This window comes from Telopea speciosissima, chromosome 11 (assembly GCF_018873765.1).
Source record: "Telopea speciosissima isolate NSW1024214 ecotype Mountain lineage chromosome 11, Tspe_v1, whole genome shotgun sequence".
NCBI classification, from domain to species: Eukaryota; Viridiplantae; Streptophyta; class Magnoliopsida; order Proteales; family Proteaceae; genus Telopea; species Telopea speciosissima.
Window position 1 is genome coordinate 42,644,391 of NC_057926.1, and position 14,156 is coordinate 42,658,546.

At 35.8% G+C, this 14,156-nt stretch overlaps 1 protein-coding gene and 3 pseudogenes across 1 annotated transcript; all 4 read right to left on the reverse strand.

The window, feature by feature from the left end:
* Nucleotides 1-723: 723 nt before the first annotated feature.
* Nucleotides 724-4,493, reverse strand: LOC122645145 (annotated as a pseudogene).
* Nucleotides 4,494-6,647: 2,154 nt separating this feature from the next.
* LOC122645146 lies at nucleotides 6,648-7,839 on the reverse strand (annotated as a pseudogene).
* A 207-nt stretch (nucleotides 7,840-8,046) lies between these two features.
* LOC122645147 lies at nucleotides 8,047-8,710 on the reverse strand (annotated as a pseudogene).
* Nucleotides 8,711-10,287: 1,577 nt separating this feature from the next.
* LOC122645148 (probable LRR receptor-like serine/threonine-protein kinase At3g47570) lies at nucleotides 10,288-13,953 on the reverse strand. The gene is made up of 2 exons (XM_043838485.1): nucleotides 11,235-13,953; nucleotides 10,288-10,703 (listed from the first exon to the last, which is right to left on the reverse strand). The coding sequence occupies exons 1-2, from the start codon at nucleotides 13,951-13,953 to the stop codon at nucleotides 10,315-10,317; spliced, it is 3,108 nt and encodes a 1,035-aa protein (XP_043694420.1). The 3' UTR covers nucleotides 10,288-10,314.
* Between the last annotated feature and the right edge of the window lie 203 nt (nucleotides 13,954-14,156).

A 14,156-nucleotide genomic window follows, 5' to 3' on the forward strand; every position in this document is an offset into this window, starting at 1 on the left:
TTTATCAGTTGTAATTGTTATTGACAAAAATGAAAAATATTAGGTGGTGGCAACAGAGATTCTTTCTGAAACGACGAAGAAAATTGTTTTACTATTGCATTGATCATAGACTGAAATTGCAGAATTCGAATTGTAAATTCCGTAACTAGTATGATGTATGTATGTGTCTTGATGTCTTGGAGAATTATGGAGTTAACTTCCGTATGGATATTCCAATTTTGTGGACCTTTGGTAAAAGACAGGGTTCAAGAAAGGTAGATGGTATGATAACCATGCATGGTTGGTTGGTTCAAGTGTTTGTGATGCACCTATTTTGTTGCATAGATAGATGTACAATATTGGAAAATGGGCATGGCTGCATGAGGATATATAGGTGGATAACAGTACTTGCACAGAAATAAATTCATAAAAATAAAATTTCATTGTTTTGTTCTTAAGTGTTCCTACCTTCTTATATAATCTCTATTCTCTCATGCTCTGTTTTGTACTCTTACATATCGTTTGAGAATGATTTTTCTTCCTCTATTTGTTGTGTTGATCGAGCATATCCTGAAAATGCCTCGATCTAACCCAAAAAGTGAATGAAACAATTACTGTGGAGGGTCTAAGGGGCTGTTTCATTTTGAGGATTGATTCACAAGAACCTTCTTGCACCATAAAGGGTAAATACAATCTTAAAGATAATGACCGATGGCACAACTCAGCCCACCATCACATGAAGATTCATTTGGAGTAAGTTGCACTGACAAAGTTATTGTTCAAGTTTAAATGTTTTGCAAGTGGAGTACTAACATCATCAGTGAGTTTTTGCCTTTTCCCATATTTTATTTTAAAAATCAAAGTGGTAAAGAATGCTTCCCTTGAACACTGATAAACCAGCACATCAAAGCAAAAAAGTAATTATTTTCAAGGAAATTTACACATGCCTCCCCTAAGGTATTAATTAATTATCAGAGATGCATATATGATACTTCACTATTTATATGTACCTCCCTTACTTTTCAAAATATTAAATAAGTTAATCCAGTCCGTTAGTGGTTCCCATTAGTGACAAATGGTAGGTGTGTTTTAAAAATTTTAAGACCAATATACCCTTGATAGGGTAAAATAATTCATTGTTCGAGTTTTCCCTGGAACTCTTGAAACCCTTAATATAAGGTGAAAACAAGTCCACAAATCATACTTGGTCCTCTTCTTTTGGTGCTATTTTGAGTAGTCTTTTATGGGTCTTTGGTCAGCCTCTCTGAACTCTTAAATTGCCCTCATCTTTCTATAACCCTCTCTGTTCATTCTGAACTTCTGAAATCCAACTTGGAGAATCGCTTTTCATGTTTTAACTTCTTGCGTATTGTTGCTTTACTTTGAGTTATCTCAATGTGTTATTCCTGAATTGTAAAACAACCCTAAATCTTTTGTCGTTGCTGCTGCCTGCTTTTCTTCTTCAATGGGATCTTCAGGCCTGTTTCTTCTGCTATTCGTTTCATTGTTTTTCTTCATCCCCATTACCCATCAATTACAATCCTTCTCAAACCCAAGTCATGTTGCAGCTAAGAAAACAATTGGAATACCCAAAATTGATGGAAGTTTGGGACCAGTACAGTGAAGAAATTTGCTACTCACCTTCGTCTCTACAGCTAACCATTGCATGCCAAGACAACTCTCTCACGAAGCTGAAAATTTGGGGTTAGTCATCTTCACGGGGAAGATGAGTTGCATGTTAGAGTTTCTCCTTATCGAAGACGGGAGAGACGGTGTGGCCATGGATGATACTCTGCCGTTAGGGTTCTTCAAGAGAAAAAATAAGGGAAATAATAGAAGAAAAGGTTTATTTTAGTAAGAAGGGCAATTTGGTCAATATATGATATATGATATATTCTAACGTTTTTCGTACAAGATTAACAGGCAGGATTAACTTATTCAATATTTTGAAAAGTAGGGGAGGTACATGTAAATAGTGAAGCATCATGGATGCATCAATAATTAATTGATACCTTAAGGGAGGCATGTGTAAATTTCCCTTATTTTCATTACAGAGAAAGAACAAATAAATAATATAAATGAGGTGACTTTCAGCCATAACCCCAAACAACAAATAAGCTTACAATGCCTCTCTACAACAACCCAAGTAAGGTAGAATCAGTCCTAAAACCCAGGAAAAAAAACACCACTCCAAGATCATACAAACATTACAAAAGAAAGAAAAAAATAGAATCTCAATATTGAACAACCTTATTGAGACAGCAAAGACGAAAACAAATATTATGGTGAACCCAACAATCACAGCAGCAACAAGTCCAAGGAAACTGTGTTCATAGCCAAAATAGTTCTTCACAAATTCTTCAACTGTCTCCCCTGTTTCCAACCTTTCCACTATATCTCCAAATTGAGACGCAACCAATCCATACATTGTCCAAGCAACAGGGGTCATCCAGGAACACCAAACCCACCACACTGAAATTTTCTGTTAAGAGTCAAATGGTAGAAACGTAAATAATTAAAGAGAGGAATTTCATGCACAATCACCAAAATAAATAATTAAAGGGGACGGATTTTGTGCAGGCTATTGTGTGATTCGTCGAATAGTGGGGTATGGTATTTCAGCAGGGCGTTGGTCTCCATTGTACGGTTATATGTATGAACGTGCATCATGCACAGCCGAACATATAACATTTTGCCATAATTAAATAACTATGAGGAAAGTATTCGTACAAGGGAGATTATCCCATCAATTCGGTCAAATAGAGGGGGCAGAGGTGTTTATGTCATTTCGAATGGGCATTTATACTAATCTAATCACATTTAATGCCGGTCGTGCATATACACGGCTGTGCATGAAAACGTTTGCAAATAACTATAATAGAAATAAAAGAAGAAAAAAATTTGTGTTTCTTTTATTATTTTTTGTGGTCTTGTTCTCTTAGATTGGTAAAACACAGATAATGTAACTTACTGATTTTGGAATTATGAATCCGGAGAAGAGGTTCCACATTGCATAGAATGCCGTAGAAATTACAGCAGCGATGTTACGGTTGGGTGTCAAGGCCACTGTCACAATACCAAATAAGGTAAAGTATAACGTGTAAAGTATATGAAGAAGATATACCAAAAGAACTTCGCAACCTCCCAATGTAACCCAATCATCGCATACACTATAAGAGCATATACTATACATTGTATAAAGACATACGGAAGCTCAATGAAGACCTGAAATAGAAACAGGACTTTTATTTAATGTGTTATTCAAAATTAAGTAACTAATTACCGCTTATACTCTATCAGATACATTCTAAACAGATAGATGTAAATACCTGGGCAAAAGCATATGGCATAGTTGAATACATTCCAGCAGCCCTTTCTCTATAAAAAACTGTTCTTTCAACAGCCACAACTGGTTGCACAGCAGATGCATTCTGTATCCCAAGAAAGATAACAGCATCATCAACTTCTATTTAGCAGAGATTCATATATTGTGACATTAAGGGAGTGGATGTCATTTTGCTCACAATATCCTGCTATACGAGCAAATGTCTCCCGCTTCTTGGGGTAACCTGATATGGTTATCCTTCCGTCAATATATCCACCAGTTTTTCTTCGTGCTAACACCCATTAAAGCTGTAAGAACTCTGGGCGAGAAGCTCCTACCGGTCTTCTGTAACGCCTTGTGTTTTCAATTACTGTATCCAATATTGAACAGCAAATAAGAAACTATGCTGCTCTGCTAGCTACATAGTTTTAGTATTTTTGTCGAAAAATTAGGATACCTGTGGCATGTCTACAGAGTATCTTACTCCCTTGTTAAAACATGTTGAATCACATTTGAGAGTTCAGGAAAACATAACAGATCAACGACCCTACTCCAATCCAATATCAGTATGTTTCAGTAAAAAATCCTTTAGACTGATTGTAATCTTTAAGATCCATGTTGGTAGCGAATATGCCCATGGAGGGAAGAAACGAAAGCAAAATATGACAAGAATGTAAAATATTGATATCTCCTTCCTAACATGGATTACCTTTTGGATCTGAGATTCCAAAAGATTGTCCCAAACATGAGGGCTGTGAAGGTTGTGAAGAGGAACTTCACTGCAGTGTATGATGGGTTACGCCAGTACGACCACTGTTGTTTCAAAAGGCAGGTGAGGCATTGGTTGATGAAAGATTGAGAATATTGGGTAGAGAAATGGAGTTCTTGTGAACCAGGGCTAGGTTTGCTTAGTTTCTCGATCATTGCTTTGTTCTTCCTGAATGGTTCAGTATAAAAATGAAAGAAAGAAAAAATTACAATTGAGATTATAACATCAGTATATATTATGTTAACTCACACACCTTATTAGAATCAGGAATTAAACTCACCTGTATAGTTCCGAGTTCTTATAGAGAACTGCAGAGTCTACTCCAAGAGTTGTTTCTTGGGCCATCATCATAACCTCCAACATCCATGTTGCTGGATTTTGACCATCTTTTATTCTACTTATTCCATCAATTGCCTTCATGAGATACAGTTGAGATATACTGCATATAATTAATCGATCTGAGATTGGAAAATAACTATACTAAAATAAAAGAAGAAGAAAAAATCCTTTTTTTTTTTGAAGGGGGGGGGGGGGTTTGGCGTGGCTTTTGTTCTCTTAGATAGTAACTTACTATTTTTGGAATTATGAATCTGGAGAAGAGGTTTGATACTCCATAGAATCCTGTAAAAATTACAACAGCAATGTTACGGTTGGGTTTCTTGGCCACTGTCATCATATCATAGAAGGTAAGAACTCCGGGCCTAAATGCTCCACTCACTCACTCCCTTGAGAAGTTCCAACCGGTCTTCTGTACACCTTGTGCTTTCAATTCCTGTAACCAATATTAGACAGCAAATAAGAAACTATGCTGCTCTGCTAGCTACATAGTTTTAGTATTTTTGCTGCAAAATTAGGATACATGTGGCATATCTACAGCGTATTTTATTTCATCAAATGTGATTGAAAGAGGTTCAAATGGGAGAACCATTCCCCGCTTTTTGTTTTGATTGGATGAAGTCTCACATTCTTTACTTTGAGTTCCCTCTCTGCTTTCTGCTTGTTCTATAGCCAAGTCATTAAGTTAGGACAAAGGAGGAGTAAGTTTTAATCACATCTGAATGAGTTCTGACCCTCAAGGTTCCTTCTCATCGACAATACATTGGTAAGTTCTCTAGTTTCATTGGTAGAACCGTCTTCTTCAGTTAGAACTGTCTGAGAACTCAAATGCTGCAGTAATTTGATTAGATTATTAAAACATGTTGAATCACATTTGAGAGTTCAAAAAATACCAATAAATTATACTTACGATTCAGATAAGAGAGAGAAACAGTGAAAATAATGTTGAACAGGAAAACATAACAGATCAACGCCCCTACTCCAAGCCAATACCAGTATGCTTCAGTAAAAAATCCTTCAGACTTCATGACTGCCACTCCCAGAGTCTCTGTAGACTGGGGAAGAACCTATGCCACAACAATAAAATTTAAAAATGATTTTCCTTACTCAAGACCTCTCATTATGATATATTTCTATTTATTTTTAGGATTGAATTAAAAGGGGAAAAAAAATTCTTACTTGTCCCCAACTTTTCCCAAGGAACTCATTGACAGCAATTGCAGTTTGAGCATACATAATAGGAGAGATCCTGTAGCCCCATAGCCACCATTTCCTTATGTCATCTGATTCATAGAAAAAAGACTTGACCTAAGAAGTTGATTGTAAAATAAAGAGCTTGCAGTGGGAAAAATAAACCTAGTTGTCTCAGTTTGGATCTTCAGAGTCAAAACTGCAACGAATCTTATTAATCTTCAGTTTAATAGATTGACATGAATAAGCAGGATGAGAATTTTGAACACCTGTTCTTAGCATCCAACTCCCATAATCATAGGAATTGAAATCTCTATCAAACTGGTGGATGTTTCAATTTTTACTAAAACATGAATATAATATTGTTTATTATCTTTAAATATAAAATGTCACTTAAAACTAAACTTAAGTAAATCCTAATATCATGTAATGCTTATCTTTATCAATTTAGTACTGTTGGTGATCTTTTCTTGATGTTACCTAAAAAATGAATGAAATATCAGTTACTGCTTCATCAAAAGTGGGAATAGAAACAGAAAGAAACATAGGAGAGAAACAAGATTAAGGGTTTTGAACTCGTGAGAACAATATTTGAAATTGCCTCAACTAGAAGATGATACTTTAATAAAAGGATTGTGGTTAGGTATAACCGCCATTGTTTTACCACGTCAATGTTAATAGGTCATGATATATTGATGTTATCAAAAGAGATGCGGCATAGAATATCCATTGGGTTTCTAAACATACTTAGGATTTTCAAAAGAAATGCATAGATGATAATTGCCTGCTACTTGATACTTACTTCTTGTAAAAAGTCAGCAACTCCCTTCCTCTCAGGGCATTTGAATTCCATGTACTCAAAGAATTGAAGCACATTTTCACGGGGGCCCTGGTACACAATCTTCCCATCAAATAGGAGAAAGATGTCATCAAAGAGCTCAAAAATCTCTGGTGCTGGCTGAAGAAAGGAGACAAAGGCTGTCCCACGTAAACTGTGAATATAATATTCCTTAATGACTTCACTATTTGAATATAACTTACTGATTTTGGAATTATGAATCCGGAGAAGAGGTTCCACATTGCATAGAATGCCGCAAAAATTACAGCAGCAATGTTACGGTTGGGTGTCATGTATGGCCACTGTCATCATACCATAGAAGGTAAAGTATAACAGTGTAATAAAGTATATAAAGAAGAGATACCAGAAGAAATTTCCCAATGAAACCCAATCATTGCATACACAATAACAGCATATACTACACTTTGTATCAGGACATAGAGAAAAAGGACTTTTTGGTTAATGTGTTATTGAAAATTAAGTAACCAGGTTAATGTGTTATTGAAAATTAAGTAACTCTTTGTATGAAGACATACGAAAGCTCAATGAAGATCTGAAATAGAAACATGACTTTTTTGTTAATGTGTTATTGAAAATTAAGTACTTACCGCTTATGCTCTTTATCTTACAATCTTCTTCTAAACAGATGGATATAATTAAATACCTGAGCAAAGGCATATGGCATATATAGATGAATACATTCCAGCAGCCCTTTCTCTATAAAATAAATAAAAAAAATAAAAACTGTTCTTTCAATATCCACAACTGGTTGCGCAGCAGATGCATTCTGTATCCCAAGAAAGCTAACAGCAGCATACTTAGAACCCATTGCATTTAGTATATCTTGTTGCTTCTGCCTGCAGTTTTCATCATCATTTAATCTAGTTTGAAAAAGAAATAAAAATAAAATATGACAAGAATGTAAAATATTGATATCTCCTTCCTAACATAGATTATTACCTTTTGGATCCAAGATTCTAAAAGATTGTCCCAAACAAAGAGGGCTACGAAGGTTGTGAAGAGGAACCTTGTGCGCGGCAGTGTATGATGATGGGTTACTCCAGTAGGACCACTGCAGTTTCAAAAGGCAAGTAAGGCATTGGTTGATGAAAGATTGAGAGTATTGGGTAGAGAAATGGAGTTCTTGTGAACCAGGGCCAGGTTTGCTTAGTTCCTCCTCGATTGTTGCTGTGCTTTGTTCCTCCTCCTGAATGGTTCAATATAAAAAAGAAAGAAAGAAAGAAAAATTCCAATTGAGATTACAATAACATCGGTATATATTATGTTAACTCACACACCTTATTAGAAATTTAGAATCAGGAATTAAACTCAGCTGTATACTTCTGAGTTCTTATATATATCTACAAAGTTGACTGATCCATGTTGCTGGATTTTGACCATCTTTTATTTTACTTACTTATTCCATCAATTGCCTTCATGATGGAGATACAATTGAGATATATGGTATAATAAATATTAATCGATCTGAGATTGGAAAATCTGCTTGGAAGTACAATTTGTATTATGTACTTTCTATTGTATAGGTCAGCATACATAAGAAAATTGATTAAAGGCTCAAATCCGCTAACCTTTCTACTAGCATCATCATCAACTTCTGTTTAGCAGAGATTCATATACTGTGACATTGGAGGAGTGGATGTCATTTTGCTCACAATATCCTGCTATACGAGCAAATGTCTCCTGCTTCTTTGGGTAACCTGATATGGTTGTCCTTCCGTCAATATATCCACCAGTTTTTCTTCCTGCTAACACCCATTAAAGCCGTAAGATTTCCAGGCCTAACAGCTCCACTCACTCACTCCCTTGAGAAGCTCCAACCGGTCTTCTGTAACGGCTTGTGCTTTCAATTCCTGTATCCAATATTGAACAACAAATAAGAAACTATGCTGCTCTGCTAGCTACATAGTTTAAGTGTTTTTTGTTGAAAAATTAGGATACCTGTGGCATGTCTACGGAGTATCTTATTTCATCGAAAGTGATGGAAAGAGGTTCAAATGGGATAACCATTCCCCGCTGTTTGTTTTGATTGGATTGGATGAAGTCTCACATTCTATACTTTGAGTTCCCTCTCTCTGCTTTCTGCTTGTAAAACACAGGAAGTTTCAAGAATGAAAATTATTGACATTATAAGTTGAAAACTACCTAAAAGGAAACATCAAATAAAAAACACGTTACTCACTTGCCCTGCCCTGTCTTGAAAATGCTGACAAATGAGTTTCTCTTCATCAACAACAATTCTCTCGTCATCCATTGGAGGTAAGCAAAATCACATAATAAAAATTCAAACTCTATGTTCCCCCTTTCTATTCATTTGACGATATTGATTTTCATTATGACTACAAAAATTAGGAATTCATATATGGAAACACTCATATTATGAAATAACACACCAAAAAACTTCGTAAACAAATCCATACCATAAGAAACATGAGATATGTTATCCCTATGACATAAGGTAGCTACCAAGTTTTTAACAAACAAAAAATGGTAGCTAACAAGTGAGCTACCCATATAATGTGCGAAAGAAAATTTAAAGATGATAAAAGGATCATTAACATCATATCTACGAGACGAGGTTAAAGTAGAGGCATGACCAGTCTGTATAACTGTTTTTCATCAAACAAAGTTGGTCACTGTCTCTTTTGTATCAGACTCCCCCAGCTGCTCATCAATTTTCATACTTTTGGCTTGTTGCAATTCTTATTGAAGAGCCTTAATTTCCACTCTTACAATTGATCTTGAACCTGCACATTAAAATCCACATATTACACAACCACAAAACAACTCAAGTGAATTCTTGTGATCGAACTGATGATGCCTTGGGATGTGTTTGGTATGCATTCTTAGAATAGATTTTTGGTAAAAAGCACATTCTAAAGTGAGAAAAATACTCAATCTTAGTTTGTCAAAATACTTCAAAAGTCCAATCGAAGTTTAGCTTGAATCAGCCTGTTTGGAGGCTTACAAGGGCTGATAATATCAGGCATGTTGCTTATAATGCTCTTAGGATGAAAATCTGTTTTTCTAAGAACAAACAGTATTCCTAACCATTCATATGTAATAACATCTAATTGCAACATAACTAAGCATGTTTCAAATCACAAGTTTTTCAAATTTAGAGAGTTGATGATGTATGAGTAACAAGGAATGGTTTTAAAATCAAAGAAAGAGTAAGCGTGTAAATTTTGTTTATTCAACCAACATGCTATAGGAATTTCTCGCAAGAGTTGCCATTATCATGTCATCAAATGCTTGAAAAGACTGCTAAGATACATGATAACAACATTTCTAACAGATTCCTATCAAAATATCTGAATCTTAGGGGGAATATGAAGTTCCAAGTAAGAGATGACCTCGATGTCACTAGAAGCATATCTTTTGAATCCGGAGAGAGTGTCACTTTGTAGAGGACTAGGGCCACGCCTCCATTTTAAATTTTTTCCTTCATAAGCCCGGTAAAAAAAAGTTTGGAATATAGAGTTACTAGTCAAAAAGTGATACAACCTTGATACAGATTGGGCTCCAATAAGGTTGAAATTGAGTCTTAAATTCTTCCAATTATCATATGTGAATCATGGTTTTAAAATGGCATCGAATCAGGCCTATCGGTGGATCCATATTGGTATTGATCGTGACCTGCTTGACCCTGGTCGGTATCCATAACGGTATCGATACCGTTTTTTAAACTTTGGTGTGATTAACCCTAGATCAGACTACTTTGCATGCACTAGAACTTTTTTTCCCCAGTTTATCATGAGTATTAACTAGCAGTGACAATACAATACATACAAAGATAATAAATTCAGAATCACCTTATAATCAGGCATAGTTGTTATGTATTGATAAATTATTGCTTCAAGAAAATTTTCCTTTGATTGAATGTAGTCCTTTCGCAACATCATTCATGTTCATACGTTCTCTTGGCGATTCCATGGAGCACTGGACTGCAATTTCAATTATTGACGTTATGCAATCTTGCAATTGATCTATCCTATTACTAGGACCTTCAATCCTATTGATAGCAATCTCTTCAACCACTTCACTTTGTTCTTCCTTGGGTAGGAGTGTTGGGTCTAAAATTTGCATCACATGTACAGGTAAAGCTGCTTTTGCAAAGTTATGGAGATTTAAGTCACTAGTAAACATTTGATCCGTTGGCCTTTTTCCTATGAACATCTCCAATAAAAGGATCCCATAGCTAAACACGTCCCCTTGGATGGTTGCCCTTCCACCCATTCCATATTCTGAAATTTAGAAACCTCACGTTGTTAGTATAATAATAAGAGATACGCATATTTTCATTATACAATAGAAATTACGGTCTGAGATATGGAAATTGTGAACTTGTTATTCAAAAGTAGCAAGTTACATGGTCATTTTTTCAATTTGCAAACCATGGTTCTTTTGATGATTTTGAAAACAATCCAATTAGATACTTGGGTCCATTGTGTTCGTAGTATAATGAATTCCTAATTGAAATGAACAAGAATAAAACCATAATAAAAAGACATCCACCCTAATAAGATAGAAAAGTGTGTTGATATACTTAATCAACTATTAAGAACAAGATCTGAACATCCAATACTAGTTGGATTGAAGTATTAACCTAATAAACATGATCTTTAGATCTGGACCATTTTTCTAAACCATTATTTGGGTCATGTTTAATAGCCTACGTAAAGATTATGGTTAGAATAGATAGAAAAAATGGAATACGTACAAATTTAATGTATTGATTGATAACTTAAAATAAAATTGTATTGTTTATTTGTTACCTGGAGCAGCATAGCCAATAGATCCTTTTATCCCAATGGTGCTAGTTAGAGTCTGAGATGGATTGTCATCAGGTTCCAAAAGTAGCCTCGCCAAACCAAAATCACTGACATGTGCAATCATATCTATGTCAAGTAGAACATTGCTTGGCTTCAAGTCACAATGAACAATTGGCGCATGACAATTATAATGAAGGTAATCCAAAGCAGAAGCCACATCAATTGCGATGTTTAATCTTTGAAGAAAGTTTAAATTTCTTGAATGATTATGTGCCTCCATCGGCAAGGGCAACCAATCATCTAGACTCCCATTGGGCATGAACTCATAAACAAGGGCTTTGAAATCTTTTCCTTTTGAATCAATACTTGAACAAGAAGTTAAAATCTTGACAAGATTTCGATGCCGAATGTTTCTTAATGCTTTGCATTCAGCCATAAAACTCTTGTCGACTCTTGGAATTTGAAGGTTGAGTACCTTGACTGCAACAATTGTTTCATCTTGGTCGATAATACCTTTGTATACAGAGCCAAAACTACCGGAACCTATGAAATTAGCTGAAGAAAATCCTCCAGTAGCTTGGAAGAGATCTTTGTAAGAAAGTTTTAAGAAACGTTCGCCGATTAATGGGGTGGATGGAGGTTTACTTTTTGATCTTTTTCTCCAATAGAGAATAAGAAAGGAAGATATCAAAATAAAACCAAGAACCACACCGATTATTGCCAAAACTATTCTAAGAGCATTGGACTTTTCTCGTTTCGTAGATCCATGGTTTGTACATGCAGGCAGATGTAACTCCACAATTCCACCACAAAGCTTACCATTTCCATTCACGAAAATTGCACTTGCATTTTCGAAGATTCCTTTTGTTGGTACCTCCCCTTCAAGATTATTGAAGGATAAATTTAAACTCTGCAATGCTGAAAGCTTTTCTAGATCTTTTGGAATTTGCCCTGATAAGTTGTTGAATGAGAGATCTAAATCTTGAAGCCCCTTCAAAAGAGTCAGAGATTGAGGAATGGTTCCTTCAAAGAAATTACCCCTCATATAAAGATGTTCCAAACTATTACAATCACCAATGGAGGACCAGATTTCTCCAGACAATCTGTTTTTGGAGATATCTATTGTAGAAAGACTCTTCAATTTACCGATTTCAATGGGTAGGAAACCGGTCAAAGAATTAGAAGATAAGTCGAGAGATATTGAAAAGGAGGAAATAAGGAAGAGTTGTTTAGGTATCGGGCCTTGGAGGCTATTTTTATACAAGGTTAGGAACTGTAACTGGTGGCAATTTCCAATGCTGGAAGGAATGCTTCCATTCAAGCTGTTTTCTTCTAAATGGAGTTCATACAAAAGAGTGAGATTGCCTATAGAGGAAGGTATCTGTCCTGAAAGTCTATTTCCACCCAAGAATAATCTTTGAAGCTTTGGAAGCATTCCTACGACAGACGGAATATTACCTTCGAGAAAGTTCCCCTCCAAACCCAAAAAGGTCAAGTTGACAAGATTCTCAATCCCAACAGGAATGGTTCCAGATATTTCATTATTTCCCAAATAAAGTATTGAGAGTTGTGTTGAGAGATTGGCTTTAAAGTTGGGAAGGGGACCCTTAAAACCATTGATGTCTAATTGTAACATCATTAGATTTGTACAATTGACCAAAGAATATACAAAATCTAAATCATCAGCTTCCCCTGTTCCACATTGATTTTCTTCAATGCTGAACCATTGAAGGTTTTGAAGATTTGCTAAGTTGTTAGGGACGGGTCCAACAAAACTATTTTCACCGAGATCAATTGTTTCAAGTGTTGAAATATTGGAGATGGAATTTGGAATTCTCCCTGAGAAAAAGTTCGCTCCAATAACTAGTTCTATGAGATTTGGAAGAGTGAGGCCTATGTCTCGTGGAAGGCTCCCATGTAGTTGGTTTTGTGTAAGGCCAATTATTTCAAGAGATGAGAGATTGTATAGTGAGAGAGGAAACATACCAGATAACTTGTTTAGAGCAAGTGCTAGAAAGAATAAGTTTGTTAGCTGACCCAAGGTTTCTGGAATGCTCCCTTGCAGTTCATTATAACTCAAAGAGATACGTCGGATGGAGGAAATGTTTCCAAGAGAAGATGGTATTTCTCCTGTTAAACCATTATAATTAATGGAAATTACTTCCAGCTTTGACAAAGACGTAAATAGTTCAATTGGAATCTTCCCGACAAGGTTGTTATAAGAGAAGCGAATTTCTCTTAGACGAGTGCAGTTGGCCAAGCTGGTAGGAAGTTCTCCTTGGAGAGTGTTGTTTTGAAAAACAATGTACTGTAGTCGAATCAGATTTCCAATCTCTTGTGGGATTTTGCCATGGAAGCTATTGTTTGCAATGTCGAGGGAATGAAGAAAAGAAAGATTCCCTATGGAAGGAGATATGTTACCTCCCAAGCCCTTCCCTGGTAAATACAAGCCGATAACCCGTTGTCGGTGACGATGACCACATGTGATCCCAACCCAGTTGCAGAAATGGATGGAATCATTCCAAGAACTTAGTGCTCCATAAGAATCATAAATTTGCTTCTTGAAATCCAGCAAAGCAAATCGATCTATCTCGTTGTTGTTGTTGTTGTTTTTGTTGTTCCCTGCTACGGCTAGACTCATCATCATCAATGAGATGCTGCTCCCAAGGAGGAGGAGGAGGAGAATATTGAAAACTAGAAAAAACTGAAGGAGTGCAGCCATCATCGAACAGTAGTGTTTAATAAAGATGATAGCTCAGAATTATTGTGTTTGAGAGAATTGAAGTATCCAACTCGCTATTTAAAAGGATTGATATACTACTACGTGGCAAGAGAAAGGAAGGTAGATTCACCAAAAAAGAAAAGAAAGAAAGAAACAACGGTAATATTATATTATATTATATTCCAAAAGAACCTTAATTCACC

Bases quoted from the DNA above. Each gene is read 5' to 3' on its own strand.
- LOC122645148 (XM_043838485.1), bottom strand. From the start codon at position 13,953: ATGGCTGCACTCCTTCAGTTTTTTCTAGTTTTCAATATTCTCCTCCTC. The intron at 10,704-11,234 runs GTAACAAATAAA...TCTAAATTTCAG, and splicing joins TATTGGCTATGCTGCTCCAG to AATATGGAATGGGTGGAAGG.